Source organism: Dermacentor silvarum, chromosome 6 (assembly GCF_013339745.2).
Source record: "Dermacentor silvarum isolate Dsil-2018 chromosome 6, BIME_Dsil_1.4, whole genome shotgun sequence".
NCBI lineage: Eukaryota > Metazoa > Arthropoda > Arachnida > Ixodida > Ixodidae > Dermacentor > Dermacentor silvarum.
In genome coordinates this window covers 42,654,042-42,675,417 of record NC_051159.1, presented here as the reverse complement: position 1 = coordinate 42,675,417, position 21,376 = coordinate 42,654,042, and the positions used below count along the sequence as shown (strand labels likewise).

General features: G+C 44.2%; 1 protein-coding gene across 1 annotated transcript; it reads right to left on the bottom strand.

Moving 5' to 3' along the window:
- Positions 1-599: 599 nt before the first annotated feature.
- LOC119455467 (uncharacterized) lies at positions 600-19,611 on the bottom strand. The gene is made up of 5 exons (XM_037716875.1): positions 19,368-19,611; positions 6,379-6,536; positions 5,665-5,747; positions 1,436-1,525; positions 600-905 (listed from the first exon to the last, which is right to left on the bottom strand). Exons 1-5 carry the CDS (start codon positions 19,530-19,532, stop codon positions 745-747), a joined length of 657 nt encoding a protein of 218 aa, XP_037572803.1. The 5' UTR covers positions 19,533-19,611; the 3' UTR covers positions 600-744.
- Positions 19,612-21,376: the final 1,765 nt, after the last annotated feature.

Below are 21,376 nucleotides of genomic sequence, written 5' to 3'. Positions count from 1 at the left end.
GGCAATGTTTTCTCATTAAACACTCGTCCATGTTTCTGTCGAAGTGCCCCGGTGTTCCGTTGCTGTGTGGTGTTCATTATTAGTGCTATACGTGTTTGTCAAATCTGTAGCTGCTCCAGTTACGTCTTGTAATAGACAGCAATAGTGTTTAATAAATTAATATATGAATGAATAAATAAGTACAGCATCATCGTACAGGGTCACGAAACTGCTCGCAGCAGGCCGCATTACAAATACAGTCTTCTTAAAACTTTGATATATTTTTACTTGTTCCCCGAGCCCAAAACGACAACAGGAAGGTTTCAGTCCTTGTTCTGTGAATCTGAGGCTCCCACGAGCCAGAACCTGGCGTTTTTACAGCCTTTTAGGCTTCATCATTAATGGCGCCATGAAAAAAAAATCGACACGCTTACCGACTGTGCCAACAAAAGTAACGTCCATTTGCTCTTCAAAGTGCCTAGCAAACATATACAATTACCTCCGTGTATAGTCATATTCTCATTGTCTCAATTTACTTCGGACAGCTTCTGTATTGCGAAAGTAAAATTTGCTAATAGGCGAGTTCGTGGGAGAGTGAAATAATTGCGTAGAGCAGTTGATGAGCAAGTGAAAGGTTTTATTTCCGCAACCCATGTCTGGGATGTCAAAAGCGGGCAGAGTTTTGAGGCTTCGTGTAGAAGGTATTCCAAACGATGCGAGTAATGCCTTGATGGTATTCGGGCCTGGCACATGAAGGACAGGCATTTAAAAGTGCGAGTAGTAAGGGGAGTGGTATGGTGTGCGAATCTTGCAGCTTGGTTCATAAAGCGTAATGCTCTTCCCTTTGCAGTTCTCGTCGTATGCCCTTTGGCACTGTTGTGGAACTGGGTAGTCAACCGTGCTACTTGTCTGCACTAGTTGGCATCCTGTGAAAAGTATATTAAAATTGGTTCAGTGGCTTGAAAGAATACTGACAATTTGATAGCACTGCCATATCGCCTTTTTTCCATGTGTGCCCAAGGATATAGAAAAGCGGTATTCCAGGCGTACCAGCTAGATGAGTGATATAAAAGAATCTCACTTCAATCTACAGGCCATTTGCAGATTGGTGCGGTACATAACATTTAATGACACATAGAAAGCCAAGCCTGAATAAATGCTGCCAACACCGCACCAAAATAACGCCACAACACGAAACTTCAATACACGCTCACAACCCTCAGGTGAAAGCGCACGTCCTCAAGTGTCGAGTTTTCCTCACCCCCGTACGCTTATTAGCCACAGTGAAGTACCAACGTACCAGCATCAAGATTTCACTGTGCAGTGACTTCGAACTTTAACACGTGGTAATAGTTTGTATCTCTTAATTAGCATTTTATGCCTCATTAAATGTTTCTTCGAATTTCATAACACGCTCTTCGAGCAATGCAAGTATTTATATTGAGACGTCACTTACCTTTCCTACCATCACTGCGCTCTTCAACCAAGACTGCACAACCAAGACGTTTGTTAATGGTCAAGATCTTTCTAAGAACTTCAGGGTGCCCTAGTACACAAGAAAAGAAGGCATCGGAGCGTGATAAATTTTTTCGAAGCAGATTTAACGGTAATCTTTGTGTGAGTTGTACACGGCTTATATTAAAATACTCGTTGAATGAGTAGTACGGTTTGAAGTCAAGTGTTGAAACACTCAGCCATATGCTTGGCTAAATCTTACACTTCAGGCCAACCTGCGACAAATATTTCCTTTTCTCATCATAATTCGCAGCATGGTTCTAAAAAATTTGAAATACTTTTAAGGTAAATGAGAAATCGGTTTCTTTAGAATAGATGATATACGAATACCGCACTCATATTTTAGATGCATAAAAGTGGCTGTCTATGCAAAAAATGTGGATAAAATTCATTTCTTGAGAACTACTTATCAAGTATAAAGTGAAGTACACAATAGGGTATCAAATTTTATCCTTAGCAGGAATTGAAAGTATTTGAATGTATTGTATATTTCAATTATATCAATCAGTGCCCTAAACCTTTGCGGCGTGTTATATGTCGCAGAAAAACATAATTATGCATATAATTTTTCTATCTTGAATTTGCCAGCATTAAACTCTTTGCGGCAAAAGTGATCTGCCAATATTGCAACGAATATCCTAATGCCATCTTCATCATCATCATCATCAGCAGCAGCCTATATTTATGTGTAGTGCAGAACGAAGGCCTCTCCCTGCGGTCGCCAATTATCCCTGTCTTGCGCTAGCTGATTCCAACTTGCGCCTGCAAATTTATAATATCGTGATTTATTTGCCTTCAATTGGGTGACAGCACCACAAATCGCAATGGAATTGTCAAAAGCCGCAGTGGTATATCAAAATCTCTCTACAGGTACATTCTCTACGTCAAAGAAGCCGGGCTCTTCTGATGTATCTCATACAGTAACCACCAATCGTCCTCACCCGAGAGTATGTATGACGAAAGCTAGTCTACGGACTGTGTAGAGCGGAAAAAGTAGAGGGTTCCTGTATCTACAAGCGCTGTGACTGTGTGGTCGTTGCAAAGTACGCCGAGGTTCGTGGTTCTTGATCTTCATTATATTGTTTAGGTTGCGCCTCGCATAACAGGTACGTCACATTGCCCCACGGTTCTTGACGTAGCATCGTCAGGTCATCTTTACGCGGCGTTTTTTCGAGTTCGTACCTTTATCTCGAAGGCGGCTTCCCGTTGCTACGTCTTTCAAATGGCTCATGTAGCTTCCTGATCATGTAGATCATGTAGCCGGCAGAGGTTCTTAGGCATTTCGACAGAGAACAACCGCACCTTCAATCGAGTGCTGCTCTCACTTTTCCGGATAAGGACTAACGGACCTGTCACGGGTCAGGCTAGAGCCAGGTACGGCAACAGGTAGCAGCTTGGTGACGGCCAACGGAAAGGTTTCCCAGCTCTCCCCTGTGTGGCGGCAAGATAGTCGGTGATGTCAAAAGGTCGTTCGCCTTGCTAGGGATGCGTAGCATTGGCGGCGAGCCCTCGTAATCCCATCACGCGGTGTGGGTGTTGGTGGTAGGCGTGGCCTGCTTCTTCACCCTGATGGCAGAGCGGGCGGTGGTCGGGGGCCCGCCATATGTCCCTCTACCTCAGAATGTTGTGTGGGCGGACAGGTGGGTGGGCTGGCGGTAGCAGCGGCGATGGCTCGCACGGAAACTGTGGCATCACGGGGACCTGACGCGGGCGCACAGGAGGTACGTCACGGCGGGTGGCACTGGCGTAGATCGTCACTTCGGTTGAGGCTGCGGTGGTTGTGAAACTTCTAGTGATTGCTAGATGTATTCCTGGATGACGTCATCAATCGAAGTAACTTGAGGCTGCGACAAAGAAAAAAATTCGTACAGCTAATCACGCGCGAACGCTCTGATGATCTTGGGCAGGTCGTCTGTGCCTAGCGCTGAGATTTGGTGTAGTTTGTCTTCAGCGGACGGCGATTTTATTCCTTGTTCCGCATCAGGAGTGCATCTTCAATGTTGGTGGCCCAATGAAGACATTATTCCATGGTCTCTGGCTTATTTCATACCGTTCCAGTGGAAATATCTTGCTTCATTCCGCCCATAGAAATCAGACTTAATTTTTCTCCGTGGTGTCGGGGTCGACATCGTGAAAGAAGCAAGTTATTTTCCTGGTGAAGATCCCGATGCAATCATCTAGTAGCGGTGTTAGGGCTTTTAGCAGAACTGCGACTTTTTATTTGCGTACGACGTTTCTGAAAGTATTAACCAAGCTACTGTGAAACAGGTGTTACGTTGTTAGGATGGGCTCTCTGTCGTCGAAGCAAGTTCCTGCGGCGATTTACAACGAAAAATAGACATGCCGTAACATGTCCTCGGAGTTCCAGGAGTTGAACCCAGACATTCTTTTCAATGACTCCAGTCAACTATTGGGGCTCTCCGACGATGATTCATGGAGGTTTTGTGGCACTTCTTTTTGTCACAGTACGATGGTTGTTGGTCGTGCTGGGTCTGTCAGAGTGACGGACGACTAAGCCATTATCTTCCGGGTTGTCGCGGGTAATAGTTCGCATACCGGCAGCAATTCTTGCCACCTGTGGCTAGCTCGCTGGTTACTGGCGACGTTGCCGTTGTTCACAGCTTTGGCCTTTCTCAATGCTTGTAGGCGGCATTTTTCACGGGTCAATCACCATCGGCTATTTACACATGACTCGTTGTACATGCCAGCGTCATGGCAGGTGTGTGCGTAAACTTGACAATCTTCACTGCTATATGCGCTGAACTCGTCATCTGATAAGACAAAAAATATCTGCCTATAAGATCGACTAGAACATTACAGAAACATGAAATGCAAGACCATTGAGCCGAGATATCACTTGTTAACAGTGGCTAGCGTATGAAGAAGAGTCACCGCAAAAACAAAGAAAGTGGAGTCAATGTCATCTATCGATCTATCTATATAGTAAAGAAGCCGACAGCTAGCCGTTCGCCAGAGCGCCTCGTCGTCCTCTCACGCTGGCTGTGCGAGCTCCCGCGGCCACACACACACACACACAGTATATAGCTGTATTACATTTTTGGCAGAAGGTCCTGCCTGCATGAGAGTAACGAAGTAAAGTGTCAGCTCGTATATTACTCGCCGCGGTAGTTCAGCGGCTATGGTGTTGCACTGCTAAGCACGAGGTCACGGAATCAAATCCCGGAGGCTTTCAATGGGGGCGACATGCAAAAATGGCCTTGTCGCGTGCATTGGGGGCACGTTAAATATCCCCGCGTGGTCAAAATTATTCCGGAGTCCCCCACTACGGCGCGCCTCATGATAAATCAAAACGTGGTTTTGGCACGTGAAGCTCCAGAATTCAATTCTGCTCATATGACTGTTCATAAAAATTTCTTTATAGACATTTTTTCATTGAATTCACGTGTATTCAGTGATCGACAGGCACGTGGAGCTACGCAATGAGGCTGTTAATAAGAATTTTGTATTTATTTAGAAACAATGCAAATGTATTCTGTAATCGAGCATGCATTGAATTCAAGAGCGAATAGCTACAATGCCACCAGTGTTCGGCACAAGCACTGCCAGATGAGGTCAGGTGGTAGACTTCATGACGTGTGATCACGTCACGCTGGTTTACATTCAACGAGTTTTCATGCAGATGTAATATCGGAAAGTGATAACCTACAGTACCACGAAAAGCGTGCTTCATCTAAAGCCACTGCCCATTGCTATCCAACTCTACGGCCCGTTGCTCCCGAGAATTAACTGTGTCGGGAGATAATGGCCGCTTGAAATATATAATTGTGGCATCTAGTTTCTTATAATTAGCTATATTAGGCGGGTGCCTAATAAATAATGGAATGCGGATATTCGTGGGATCCCCTTGAAATTTTGCAAATACAAATAACTTTTGGGTACAGATTGCTGTTGTACCATCTATTTCAAATTTTCAGTGAGGTTAGCGCAATGATTTTGTCGGATGGAAATATTTTCAAACAGTGTGTTTACGAAAAAAAATGTGTCAGAAGATGTATCTGAATGAGGATTTCGTTCTTTTTCATTTCTGAGAACCCAGCATTTCCTACATTGACACTTACTAAGTACCCAAAGACTTATAAAAGGCATAGCTAAACGCCCGTTTCCTATTGCTGATGATAAAAAAAGGCTTAATTATTCTAGTGTCCTCACCTGGGGTAAACCTGTACAACAGAGCATTGGGGTATAGATGCTGTCCCGTCCGAAATGGAGTCGCAATGTTTGGAAACGTGTAGCTACAAGGAAAGAGGACATTGTTCAATGAAATACAAAGAAACAAAATATTTAAAAAGCAGGTCTTCACCAACATTACGTCAGAATTCAATATTTTTAATAATATAGGATGTAAACACAATGATAAAATTTCTAGCGAAGCAGCAATAACTACCGCCTCTAGGGAAACGCGAATCCGCGAAATTAAGTACACAGTGGCTATCTATATACCGAGAAATTATAGTAGAATAATAAATTCATGTTGCTGTAGGAGGCCCTAATTGCAGTTTCGACTTTTGGGCCTCGTTCTACATATACACTGTGACCCATGTTCTGCAAATACGAAAAAATAAACAACTTGAAGGGATATGTTTTCATGTTTGTGCGCACGTGACACTATGCTAGCTAAGTTAGACAGTAAGTGCATGTTTAGGAGTTCATACGGCTCATAAAACTAGTATCCTTACTTCGTATAAATGTCTAGTAATACGTTATCGCAATCGAAGTTTCGCCTTTCGGGTGAAACTGCTACTTTTTAAGAGATTAGGGGACTAGAGAGGTTGTCCAAATTCATCAGTAAAACATTAGCATGCACAAAGTTTCGTGGCGAAGGCAGTTCAATTGAAGTGCTTTGAAAATACCGTGGTTACTTACTGCTGGTATCCGGCTCTCGTAAGAGTTCGTACGTTAAGGTTGTACCAGAAAGAACCGTCGTACAGCTGTAAAATCTTCTGAGCCGAGTGGCAGCGGTTTAGAGTGTTGGTCTCATAGTTCCTTTTTTTAATGAAAATTGGCTCAGCAATCTCTATAAGCTGGGTAGAGAAACATATAAATTCAGAATTTACGTACAACAAATTCTGAAAACAGTGAAATGAAAAAAAAAAAACTAAAACGTTTCACAATTTGGTGAGCCCTTCATCAGGTTGCTCATGAGGCCACGGCTTTTATTGCTATTTAAGTGTTGACCATTCTAGCTGATAATATTAAATGTACAAGTTGAAAAGAACACCACCGCACCGTTTACTTACGAGATTTACGCCAAACGCGTTTCGACGCAATTTCCATGATTGTCGTAAAACTGCTAAAATGCGTACCCGCAAATGAAATGTCGCTACTTTTTCGATCATCAGCAGAGATCAGGCGCTGACCTACCACTGTTTGCTTTTTCCAGATAAAACTGAGGGTTTTGTAAATCAATAACAGTCAGATATTCTACTGCATAATTACGCAATATGCTTAGATAAATGCGCCTGAGAAATGATTTGCGTCTTGCTTCCATCGTTTTCAATAGTTCATAAGTCATCTGCCGCTTATTCCTTGTAAATAAACTCTGATTATATTTTCCGCAATTTGCACATGGTGGATAACATGGCTAAGAAAGATAAGCATTAATAAGTAACCATCGTCCTCTACAGTACGTGATATCCTAAGCATAAAAACGTCATATGTACGCCGTTAAACTCTTAACCAATTTCCATAGTTGCACTCGCTAATTAGCTATACTTATTTCAGTGGCGTGAAGCAATTTTAGTTGTTTAAGACGTCTCTTTTCTCCGTACAGATGTGTCATTGTGTCACTGCTTGCAAAGAGCACCATTTGGTTTTATCTTGCCTATGCTGAGGAAGGATCATCATATCATGAAATCATGACTAAATTTTAAATAAATTAGTGAGATACGCCGTAGGGGTAGGGCACTCCGGATCAATGTTTACCGCATGGGTCTCTTTAACGTGCACCCATTTCACGGTTCACGGGCGTTGCATTTCTCCCCATCGACCCCACCACCTATTTAAAAGCCTAAGCGGCTTTTAAATAGGTGTTTTCGGTTTTATCCGAAAAATTCCCATTAACATTCGCCGGTAAAATTTTTGACAATTCGAATTTATCCAATAAACTTCGATTTCAAGGGACAATATCATCTGGGTCCGTTTTTTATCGAAAGCGCAAGTTCTAAGCGCTCACTTATACAACTTCTGGTTCGACCGATTTAAAGTTTACCGCGCATTGACATTATCTCGGAGACCGCACCCATCGCACATTTAATAACGGCATTGTCGCGCATGAAGCGAGAGACGTCAACATGTCAACGAATGTAGGCGCACCAGAAGCGCGCGACGGCATCTTGATATACGGTCCCCTGGCGACACTAAGGCGTGCCAGGCGACAGCGGTGCTAGGCCGCCTAGACAACATCGAATATACGGGTCCCGGGCTTCGCCGCCCGCTGCCCCCCTCAAAAGATTTCATTGGAGTGGATTGCAGCCACGCGAAGTATTGGGTGTGTGTGATTGGTCTGCTTGAACGCGCGCGCGAGAGAGAACAGACAGCCACGACAGTGAGGGGCAAGCGTGGAAAGCCTGCTCACGGAAACCTTCGCATGCTCACATGACGTATTTCTGTGGCGCGTCAAGAGAAATTTTGCGCCAGCAAAATGGGAAGAAAACGAAAGCTTTGCGGCGACTACGTAAGAGTATAGCGATTTCGAATAGTCGACCTCCTCTGAAGGAGTCATTGTTGGCAAGCTTTGTCGTGTGACAGTTAGCATTGCCAACGGCAAGGGCGGCGTGAGAATTGCGGATCATTTACTATCACAGCGCCACGTCCATATGAAGACGCGCCACGCAGACACAGGTAAGATCTTGCTGAAGTGTTTTGAATTAACGGCTGCGTGAGAGTGAATGCAGCATGCATCGTACAGTTTCACGAGGTTTCGTCGTGCACGCTTACTTATGTATTCCAGCGTCTAAACAGACGGTTTTGTCCGTTCAAGCGTTCTAGGAAAAATAAAATGTGCTTCGTGTGTTTTGATATTTTAGTATTCAGATATGAATTCATCTAAGATTTTTGGAATAATGCAAAACTCCGAATTTCGGAGAATTGGGCATTTACGGGAAATAAACTCCGATAAACACCCGCCGATTTTCATAAAAATAAACACCGAAAACACGGAGCCCTACTTATAAACCATGACTACGAAGTGCAGAAAAGTGCACGAAGTACAGACGGACCTCTTCATCTAACAGCCATACAGTTGCGCCTATTCGAGATTTTCTATAACCTCACTAAGGCCAATAATATCCTAGGCAATACCTGATAATTCTTCAAAAAACGCTTAACCTTGAACTCGGCTGCGCAACGCTTAAAACAGCGAAGCTGGGCGATTGATGATGATGATAATTTTTTTAGCGCGCCTTGGACTTACGACAGTCACTGCGCGTTGCATAGCGCAGCTTGCAACACGGACACCGCGTTCCAATGCCGACACCGCGTTCCAGGAGATCCGCTCCGTGAATGCGTCTCTCTCTCGCTTTCATAGCGCGCAAAACCTCTTCACCTCGCAGAGCACGAGCGTACGAACGCGCCAGCTGTGGAAGAAGACGACGACGCTCGAACGCAATGATATGGTTCGCATATGTGGCTGTATAGCCTAGTGGTTGCGACGCTCGCTTTGGGACCGGGGGTACGCGGGTTCGAATCGCGCCTCGGCAAAAAAGTTTATTTTATTTTCTTTGTTGGTAGTTTCTTGATACGCACCACCAATTACGGCTGGCTTAAACAGCTTCGCTGTTAATAGCCCTGCTAAGTTAGCCTCACTCGATAGGGTGCACGCGTTGAACGTTGCCAGGTTGTTTCCAGTGACAGCCTGTCCGGACCCAGAGATTCTTAGCACCCTCTGCCGCGTCGCAGGTCTGACCGCCGCCTTGGTCAGGTTCTCCGCAGCCGCTGGGGACTGAGGGCCATGGGTTAATTGTCGGAGTCATGAGGGAGGTAGTGGCCGAATACTGCACCAGGGAGGGTAATTCGTGTTCTAGGTGAGGGAGTGACTTTGTTGAAGCTTAGTGGGTCTTCGTAATTTGGTTGCACCTGGACTAGTATAGCCCCACTAGCTCTCGGCGATTTTTTTTTTATTTGTGTCAGGCGCCACTCCATGCCTGAAAATGTAATGGACTGGAGGAGGATTCCAACTTACGACCTTTAAATTAGAAGCAAAGAAGAAAATTCTACTTCTGCTCCACCCCACCCCTTGGCCTTACGAGTAGTGAGGTTAGAAGAACTGGTGAGGCTTATACAGTGCTGACTAACGGCCACGTCCTCTGCTACAGAGGTTGTCCAGATGAGAGAGAATTCCGAGTAGGATTTCTAGTCCGTAAGGACTAGAAATCTAGCGCAATCTAGCGGGCAACATTTATGAATTCTACAGCAATAATGAGAGGGTAGCAGTCGTCGTAATAAAGCTGAATAGGGGGTACCGAATGAAGGTAGTAGAAGTCTACACCCCAACCTGCAGTCACGATGATGAAGAAATAGAACAGTTTTATGAAGATGTTGAATTAGCAATGAGAAAAGTCCAAACTCAGTATAATGTAATCAAGGGTGACTTCAATGCAAAAGTGGGGGAAAAGCAAGCTGGTGAGAAAGCAATTGGCAATTATGGAATCGATTCTAGGAACCCTAGCAGAGAGATGTTGGTAGAATTCGCGGAAAATAATAGACTCCGAATAATGAATACCTTCTTCAGGAAGCGCAGCAACAGCAAGTGGATCTGGAAAAGCCCTAATGGTGAAACAAGGAATGAAACAGATTTCATACTCTCTGCCGATCCAAGCATAGTGCAGGATGTACAAGTGTTAGGTAGGGTAAGAAGATGCAGTGACCATATGTTTGTGAGGTCTACGATTTCTCTCAATTTGAAGAGAAAAAAATATATAGAAGAAACAGACCAACCTAGACGCAGTAAAGGTAAAAGTAGACCAATTCAGGCTGGTGCTCGCAAGCAAATATGCAGCTTTAGAAGAGGAAGATGAAGACAACATAGAGGTAATCAATGAAACCGTAACTAGGCTGATCTCAAAAGCAGCAGCTGAAGTGGGAGGTAAGGGACAAAGGGCAACCAAGGTAAGCTCTCCCAAGTAACAAGGGACCTAATGAAGAAACGACAAAACATGAAAGTGGCAAACTCGAGAGATCAGATAGAATTCGCTGAACTGTCGAAGATCAACAAGAAGAAAGTAAGGGATATCCGAAATTATAACGCGGAAAAGATTCAGGAAGCAGTAAAATATGGACGCAGCATGAAATCAGTGAGAAGAAAACTTTGCATAGGACAAGGCAAAATGTATGCACTGAAAGATAAGCATGGTAATATCATCAGCAATTTCGATGACATTCTATACTGACCTGTATAGTTCCCAAGAGCAGCCAAGCTAAGTTCATTCGAAGTAGTGATGAACAGGATACAGAGGCTCCTTCTATAGCTAGCGGTGAAGTTAGAAGGGCCTTTCAAGACATGAACAGAGGAAAATATGCCGGAGAAGATGGAATAACAGTCGATTTAATCAAAGATGGAGGAGATATCATGCTTGGAAAGCTTGCGGTCCTTTACACGCAATGCCTTACGACTTCAAGTGTACCAGAAAGCTGGAAGAACGCCACAAGAAAAGTAGAAAGATACCTATCAAGAAAGGGGTCAGGCAAGGAGACACAATATCTCCAATGCTATTCAGTGCATGCTTAGAAGTATTCAAGCTCTTAGACTGGGAAGGCTTAGGAGTGAGAATCAACGGCGAATATATCAGCAACCTTCGGTTTGCAGATGACATTGTCCTATTCAGCAACAATGGGGACGAATTACAGCAAATGATTGAGGACCTTAACCGATAAAGTGTAAGAGTGGAGTTGAAGATGAATATGCAGAAGACAAAGATAATGTTAAATAGCCTGGCAAGGGAACAAGAATTCAGGATCGCCAGTCAGCCTCTAGAGTCGATTAAGGAGTACGTTTATCTAGGTCGATTACTCACAGGAGACCCCGATCATGAGAAAGGAATTTACAAAAGAATAAAATTTGGTTGGAGTGCATACGGCAGGCATTGCCAAGTCCTGACTGGGAGCATACCACTGTCGTTGAAAAGAAAAGTGTGCAATCATTGCAGTCTACCGGTGCTAATATATGGGGCAGAAACTTGGAGGTTAACAAAGGAGCTCGAGAACAAGTTAAGGACCGCACAAAGAGCGATGGAACGAAAAATGTTAGGCCTAACGTTAAGAGACAGGAAGAGAGCGGTGTGGATCAGAGAACAAACGGTTATAGCCCATATTGTACTTGACATTAAGCGGGTAAAAGGTAGCTGGGCAGGCCATGTAATGCGTAGGATGGATAACCGGTGGACCATTAGAGTTACAGAATGGATACCAAGGGTAGGGAAGCGCACTTGAGAATGGCAGAAAACTAGGTGGGGTGAGGAAGAAATTTGCAGGCGCAAGTTAGAATCAGCTAACGCAAGACAGGGCTAATTGGAGATCACAGGGAGAGGCCTTCGTCCTGCAGTGGACTTAAATATAGGCCGATGATGATTATTATTATTATTCGAGATTTTACATATAGACATTTGTACAGTCTGTTTCACACTTAGGGAAAAACTCGGAGCGCCTTGCAAGGCGCTCCGAGTTTTTTCCTACGCCTGAAACAGGCTGTACATTATGTGTGCATTCTGTATGCATCATGTACCTTACCACGTACCTATTTAAAGCAATATGTACAGCCTCCCGCATTTTTAACAATATCGCGCGGAAACACTTTAATATTATCATGCGTCGTCCTGAACGGTACATCGCTTTAGACGACTCTTGCGCAAGAGATTGCTTAGTGCGCTTGAGAGTACTTCTGCCGGTCTCACTGATTATCGCCGCTTAAAGGCGATAAAATGACGCGCGATGGACGCTCGCACGATCTATTTCAAAGTGCGCGAGGCTGTACTCGCATGGCCCACTTGCCATGTTTGTGGGGCACAGTCCTGTATCAAGCCGATTGTGGTTTTTTCACAGTGTACCCCGACACTTCATTTTCGAAATAAGGATTTGATTTGATGGATGTTGTAATATACCTTCAGATTAAAATTGTGCGACCCGAATGGTTCATTTACTGAGTGGACAGTTCGCCTAACATAGGACTTTGTAGAAGTCAGGGCGTTCACGTATGTTTCTGCATTTATCATTTTTAGAGGGATCCTGCCACTCATAGCACCCAAGCATGGCAGTCAGTTCTACTATCGCTACAGATCTCTTTGAGCAGACATAAGGCGAAGCGTAGCAATGGCTCTTTTTACAAGTGTGAAAGGAGTGGAAGGAAACGGAAGATAGTTCTTTTTCGCTCGCTCCATGTAGTCATTGCCGCTTCCAAGGAGTGCAGCGGTTGTTGTCGCCTCGAAGGGAGCGTATTTGTTTTCCCGGCAAAGTCACCGTCAGGCCCTGTCACCGTTCCAGCAGGCGCTGGTGAAGGGGCTGCCTCGTGGGAAGCACCAAAAGAATGCTCATTGCCGCTTTGGCACGCAGCGCTACCCAGGCAGACAGGCAGAAAGATAGACACCTTATCCTAAGAAGTATCCTAAGATCACATTAAAAAACTGAAAAGAATAAGATTACTAATCGCAATAAAGAGACGCTCCAATGACAGTTTCAAATACCCGCCGGCCTTTCATGCCCCTCCTTTTCGCACAATAAGGTGACAAGCGTGGCAGGCTCTCTCGATAGCCTGGAAAAGAACCTTCTACTAGCAAATGCGGACACGCTTTGTAGTACTAAGCTCAGCACACAATTCAGGGCAGAAAAAAGCTCGGGCTCCTGTAGTCGGTAAAGGCATAACTCGTGGCAAAATGATTCGACTTCTACCCAATCAATTACAGTGCTCGCCATCAGGTTGCGCCGTAGGACATTCAAACTTTCAGCTCTACAGACTCATGCATTGAGCTTTGATTATCGATCTCAACTTGAGACATTCCGAGAAAATCGGGACATGAGGCTCATGGGACGCCTAGCCTGCCGCTCTGTTTTGGTGGGTGTGCGCTCGGCTATGCTTAACTGATTTTGCAGTTAAGGAGAGCAATGAAAAAAAATGTTGCTTTCGAAAAAGCAACGTTATCAACTAGGTTCCTATTAAAAATTGTCATCCACTCGTCTGTTGCACAGAGCTACAAAAATAACCAGTACGGTTTTCTCAGACAGAAAGCTTCGAAGTTGAAGAAAAATTCGTACTGATAAGTATCATAAGATTAATGGAAATTAAAAACCCAATTGGAAGAAGTTCTGGCAAATGACGGCTATATGGTCATACATATCTAAGTGCCAGAGCAGTTTAACACTTTCCTTGCTACTAGAAATGTGTAATTTTCGATGCTTTTATGCTTTATACGTTCTATTTAATGACATATCAGTCGTTAGGTATACCGTGATATATAAATTATAGCCTCATCACTGGTGATTTGAACTGATGTAAAGCAGTAATAACTGCTCTGGCAGTTTTTGATTATTTTTTTTTGTAACTACGAGAAATATCTCAAGGAACATGATTGAAAATAATACTTTGCTAGTTTTAGCACAAATACTAGCAATAAAAAATGTTAAAAAAACAGATTATAGGCCCGTTTCGTACTTCCCGAAGTGTGTAAGCAAGACCAGGCGAAAAATATTATTAATGTTTGTCGGCGTCAACATTAGCTAAAGTAATGTATATGCTATGCAGAAACGCAGCAGCTTTACGAATGGGAAGATGGGTCGGTTCCTAAGGCAGCAGGGAGCATTTGTCTTTTTATCACTGCAGCAGGGAGCTGGTTCGTTTTTTACTGTATTGTTTTGGCTCGCGAACAATATTTGTCATCTCATGGAAGCATGCGGCAGCCTGTGGGCACTTCATTATTGCGTTCGATTAGCTTTTCTGCGCAACCAAGCTGGTCCAGTGCGCGTTCAACTGGCGCTGGAACCTCCACGTACTTTGTTCAGTTCCTGTACAGTGCTGTGCAGTAATGTGAAGTGTCGCACAGTATTTTACCGCATTTAGTAACCGCACTTGCACAGCGATGTTCATAAAGTAATAGATGTGGCTGGTAGTGAAGCTTAGGTAGATGGTCCGTCTTAAATGGACTGCGTGCTCCTACGTGAGGGAACACCCCACAAGAAAAGAATGATTGTTCGTAATAATTCGTAGATACGTTGCCGAAACCCTGATAGATAAAATAAGTCCACGGTGGGAAAAATAATGTTGCACTTAAGATTAGTCGAGCACAATTGTCAACATAAATCGAAATCATGAGCATTTAGCGTTGTTTGACATACTTTCAAAACAGCCTAACTGTTGCATCAGAAAATTAGACAATCCCACGGAAGTTTCGGCGTATTCAGTGCTGCTGTCATCCAAAAATTTGGTTGCCGAGTCGACCAAAGCGCGATTTCTTCGTCGTGTTACTGAGTAAGTGCTAGGAACACTGGTGGCTAGTTTCGACGATACCTCCAGCTGAAGTTTTACCAATCTGCAAAAAATTGTCAAATCACCCCAATAGCTCAAATTCAGTCGTCATTCCAGACAGCGCATGACATTGCCACTGGAAGGATTGCAACGGAAGTGCTTAACAACGTGTGGAAAAAGTGCTATTGAAATTGATCGATTTTCTTACGCCCAGTAATGAAAGAGTTAGGTCAATAGTTAGAACATTCAAATCAACGAACCGCGCAGGAGCCTAGAGCTTTATTATTACTGGGCTGACATTTTCTGGAAGTCCGACGAATCGCCTCGTTATCATGTACGAATCCAATGCTTAATAAGTACGCGGTGTGTGAAGAGATTTGATTCTTGAATTCCGGTATGCAGGGCCGCGAGTACGCACACCGAAAGAGGACACCACACGTTTCGCAACCCTCGCGTCCCGCATTTGTCGCCCCGCAAGTATACCTGATAAACCTTTTGAATTCTTCACTGTTAAGTGTTCTTTCTAGTGAGAGTGTGCTTGGCAGTTCCGGATCATCCATATTAGGTTATCTACGTCTTGCTAGTCAAGAATCATTTCTTGATTAGCACAACGTAAAAAAAATTCGTACTCATCTAGAGCATTTTCGTTGAAGCAAAAAGTAGGACCGGATTTCAAATACATTTAAACCGCATGTAAGCTATGTCTTATGTTAGCTGCATTGCTACTGTAATATAGGGTAAGATTACGGCGACGGTAGCATCATTTCTTGTATCAGTTAGGCCTGCTCTTAGGTTTGTTTATTTCTTATCTTATTGGTAATTATTAAACTGCCCAAAGTCAGTTGTAGTTTGCAAGGTCACTGGCCGAAAGCCGACTTGGTGCATACTTGACGTATTAAGAAACTGCAAACACGCGCACAATGAAGAAAACGGACAGAGAGCTAAAAGACGAGCGCTACCTTAAATATTTTATTCCATAAAGTCGCAATAAACTATGACCCCTTCATATGCATCTGCCTCACTAAAGAATGCACAAGAAAAAATGTTTTCATATAGTTTCGTAGATCCACGCCTCCAAGAAAGACGTTTTAGCGCAATAGCAATTATATGCACCCTCGAGGAGCATTGCTGCCGCCGCCGTCGTCGTCGTCATGGTGTTCTGTATAAAGTTAAAGTGCGATAACATTGCGTTCACGCGCCGTATGCTGTGGCTGCGAGTGAAAGCGTGCCAATGGGGATCCGAGAAGGGTGGTGGCTCGGTCTCGCACACGCAAGGGAGCAAGGCGGAGAGGAAGCGCGCTTTCTTGCATAGCGCCCAACGTTGAATGGGGCGCTCTACTCCTGCGATCACAACGTTACCTTGAATTACTAGAAGGAAGTCGGGCGTTGAGAACTTTCAGCCACCATGGAAACGATGGGTAGTGCATGGATTTGTCTGATCATGCTTGGGGCTTCAGACGTTCTTGTGGCTTCGTTTATTACGCTTTATACTACATCGGCCTAAATTTGAAAGCAAGTTATACTTCTTTAATGCAAATTGTAATAAGACTACAAGCACGCATTTTGGATGCTAATTGCAGTGGTTGCGCTTGTCCACGCGTCCGCGGCGTTATGACTTCAATATACCGGGCTGCTGTGCTAGAGGTCCAATGTTCGAATCCTGCCATCGGACAATTCTAATTATGTTCCCCTAATTATTTCTTCCTCAAAAAAGACTTTCTTTTAAAATTCCTGAATATGATATTTCGGTCAGTTCCGCTCTCACAGTTATCAAACATTCACGACGGAAAATAGACCTGAGATAACTGCAACTTATAAGCAAAAAAGGTGTCAGGCTTTGTACAGAAGGCACGTATGTATCCATGTAGCCTATCTCATAGCATAGTTTACACGAGCTAAGCCAGATTTTTCAAATTTGCTCTTCTGGACGTGCTGACGAGAGCAAGTTCATTGTGCACTGCTGTCTATGAACCTGTGACATACGCCGGGTCAAAGTGCTTCTCGCAGCCGTACTCTCCTGGTCGCAGGACGTTGTCTCCACATTCGAGAGCATCTTACGAACCATGCAGTTGGATCTTTTCACTCAGCATGTCTTTGCACATGCAAGACCCGCTGTTGCAATTTGGTGCGAATCACTTCTTGCCTACAATCCGTCTTCACCAGGCAACGTCGCAGCTAGAGATTGGGATCTCGCTTCCCTCTCTTGAGATTCAGAAAATTTGTCTGAATTTTAAGCGCTTACCAAGAACAACGATGATAGATTGCTCAATTTTGAAGTGAACATTGCTAACTAAGAGCTTATCGTCTGCCCGTGCCACTTGTCGGCGACCGCTTTCAAGGATAGATTACACGCCGTCTGCTAGAGCACGCGACGCGACCGCACTGTCGGAGTCATTGCCGTCTGTTTCGGCACCTGAGGAATTTGCTTATTATAGTAGAAGAGAGAAAGAGTAAAAAAATTGTTTTAATTTTTTCAACGCGCTGACCTGCAGTTACAATTACTTACACGTTTCAATTTCCCGCTTCCCAGCCTCCTAACGTGTACTGCCGTGCAGCGGTGCAGCCGTGAAGCACCACCATTAGTGAGACGCGTTTCTCACCAGCGCCTCCCGCGTCTTCGGAGCACCTGTTCTTCGTACACCGTGCATGAAACTATGCTTGTGGCGGCTGCGTGTGGCGCGACTGAGCGCGGTCCCTATTTGGAAAGCGATCTACGGTCGGGACAGAGTCTACATACGCCAAGGGCTGATGGCTTCGTGTGCGCTGTGTTCTCGCCACTAAGTTCGCGTTCAAGCGATGGGCAGCACAAAGGGCAACACACTGACTGCTGCGGCCGCTCTTCCTCACGCCAGCGTTTTGACAGCGAGGGCCCGCAGTCATCGAGTGAGATGTGTTCATGTTTGCCTCAGCGCGCGTGACACCATGCTTGTTAATTTAGCTAGTAAGCGAATGTTTACAAGTTCATACATAGGAGAAAACTACTTTTCTTGCTTTGTACAGCTGTCCAATATTTTGCTGTCGCAATCAATGCTCCGTTTCTGGGCCGACACAGCGACTTCTTTTTTCGCGTTCAAAGAAACAAAAGGGTCTCTGACGCACCACGTCCTTGTCATTTTTTTCTGCGAAGATGTTGCTCTGGCTCGTGCCCATTTCTTTTCCTCTGTGGTCACTGGTTTCACCTACTATACCCGCCGTGGTGGCTTAGCGGCTACGGTGTTGCCCACCGTAGCTGCTAAGCACGAGGCCACGGGTTCGAATACCTGCCGTGGCGCCGCATTTTGATGGGGGCGAAAGGCAAGAACGCCCGTGCCCCGTGTATTAGCGGCAAGCTAAAGAACCCCAGGGAATCAAAATTATTCCTGCGTCCCTCAGTACGACGTGCTTCAGAATCGCATGGTGATTTCTTTTTATGTAAAACTCTAAAATTTTTTTTGTTTGTTTCACTTACTATGCAAAGTTGCTAATTATTGTTATGTGGCATAACTTAGCATATCGTACTCACAAAGCCTGGGCACACGTGAGCATTCTTCTACATTTTTTGTCACGCGCATGTTATAGAGGAACAGGTAGTACATCCTCTTCGCCCTTCGTTCCCTTAATATAGCACAAAAAGAACGGTTCCCATTTTTTAACATTCCGACTTGGTTCAATCTGTATGCGCGCTCGCTTATTACCCCTCAACATGGGTGAGGGAAAGCGCGTTATAAAAACGCTCCCAAAGAAAGCATTAATTGATATCACGAAGGCAAGTCTACTTGTCGAAACATTCGCTCCTGCCATGTCGATTGGTCGACCATTAAATAAAAATTTATTATTATTCTTCATTACATCTTCAAACCGCGGCATTAGGCTTGACCAATATTGACGTCATATTCACATAAAAGAAAGTGCGCATTAGCACCTAGTCTACATACACAGAATCTGCGACAAAATGAATGGCCGCTCTTGTTTTTTATTTATAAAAGTGCGCTGGTCATCGTTAGGCGGAGCATTAACACTGTAGCCAACATACAATAATACCAAAGAAAACTAGGCCGGTGGGATTGAACTGTTTCCATCTGTATTATAAATTCAGGGCGAGCGTTAAGTTCATTGTCATGTTCACTGTGCAAATATAAGCAGAGCAATGTAAAAGTCGAAGACAAGTCTACCACCAATGGTAGCCGAACTCACAGCCCCCACAACGGTTCCGATTCTTTGCCATGTTGAACTGCGGCCGTGCATCATACTAGCGATGCATCACAGGCGCGGTGCATCATACTTGTGATGTGGAGGATATGCATACAGCTACCGCCGGCAGCACAGGAATTTTCTAGCAGTTACACTTATTTGGGGCCTAAGTGCATCCGTGTGTGTTTGTATGTGTGTGTTTGAAAAAAAAAAGAACCCGTCTGTTTTTCCTTACGTCTCTCAGAAGTTGCTCGTGGAAATGTTGACGATTCTCTTCGTACGGCAGAGGATGAAAACCATAGCCGGGGCGCTGAATACCACCAGTAGTTCCACTAGGAACAGAAATTCCAGCGCCTAGTATGCACTCAGGAAAAGCAAGGCTAAGCAGAAGAAAAAACATTGTTCTTGTACTGGAGCAACCAGGTAGGCAAATGCGACTTCAAAAACACCGACTCTACTTGTACAGCTCGGCCGCAAGTTAGACGATTCATGGCAAAGTGTGGTCGGAATTTTTCACTGAACAATGCAACGGCGCAGCAACTGAAGGATGGTGCGATAGCTATTGTGTGAAGGGACGCAAAAACATCGTGGGCTTGAATAAAAAAATAAGCCGCGTGTTTTTTTTACATTTCATTGTTCAATGTGGAAAGTTGAGGTAGGGTGGGCCTGCTAGCTCTGCCAGATATTGCAATGGTATGTTACTGAATCTAATAAATCATAAACGCCGCTGGCGCTGCACTGAAACCAACGTCATGAAACTTGTTTGTTGGCCTCGGTCCCTATGATTGCTGGTACTGCGAATTGTTTCGATGCAGGGCATATGCGAACTCTTACGAGACGATGTATGAATTTATTCTGACACCTATATATATATATATATATATATAACACCTATGAGCCTACAAACCAACATATATATATATATATATATATATATAGACTTGTTTCAATAAACCGTGCTCACTTACAACTCACTTGTGTAGCATGCTTCGCGGACAACACAACCATATATAATATATACATCTGCATATATACTTGAACGAAAACAAGGGAAATAGAGGGGCTCGATTTTTGTCGTACGTGACCACATAAAGTCAAGAGGAAATGCCAACAAGAAAAGCATAGGAGGTCATTACCTGTCGTTCAACTTGAAATCTAGAAAATAACGAACAGGGAAAACAAAAGTGGACGAAATTATAGCTATATTATATATATATATATATATATATATATATATATATATATATATATATATATATATATATAGCGGTGTCGCCTCTTACATATATATATATATATATATATATATATATAGTTGGTTCATCTCTCCTTTGCGACAAGCTATATTTTCGTCCCCTTTCAGTTTCCCGGTTCATGTTTCATGGAGCCTGACTGTGAGACTTACATTTACAGAAGAATAAAAATAGGTTGGAGTGCATCCGGCAAGCATTACCAGATCCTTACTGGGAGCTTGCCACTGTTGTTGACAGGACAAGTGATTGCATTCTACCAGGGCTAACATATGGGGTACAAACTTGGAGGCTAACAAAGAATCTCGAGGACGAGTTAAGGACTAAAATGTTAGGCGTTACGTTAACAGACAGGAAGAAAGCGGTGTTGATCAGAGCGCAAACGAGGACAGCCCACGGTCCAGTTGGCAGTAAGGGAAGCATGGAGATGGGCAGGCCATGTATTGCGTAAGGCAGATAACCAGTGGGCCATTACAGTTGCGGAATCGATGGCCAGGGAAGGGAAGCGCTGTCGTGGACGGCACAAAATTAAATGGGGTGATGAAATTAGGAAATCTGCTTACGCAAGTTGGATTCAGCTAGCGCAAGACGGGAAATTTGAGATCACAGGGAGAGGCCTTCACCCTGCAGTGGACATAAAAACAGGTGGCGGTGGTGGTGGTGCTTCTGCTGCTGCTGCTGCTGATGATGATGGTGTGTGTGTGTGTGTGTGTGTGTGTGTGTGTGTGTGTGTGTGTGTGTGTGTGTGTGTGTGTGTGTGTGTGTGTGTGTGTGTGTGTGTGTGTGTGTGTGTGTGTGTGTGTGTGTGTGTGTGCATATATAGTGGACTCTCAGTAAATGTAATATCAAAGGACCAGAGACATAGGTATCGTTTACAGGCATTCTACTTGCCGAGAGATTAAACACAGGTACACAAGATGGTGCGCTGACAGGCGCAAACACTTTATTGCCAACAGCAGGTTACAGAGCTTACAAAGCTCATTCTGAAAGTTTC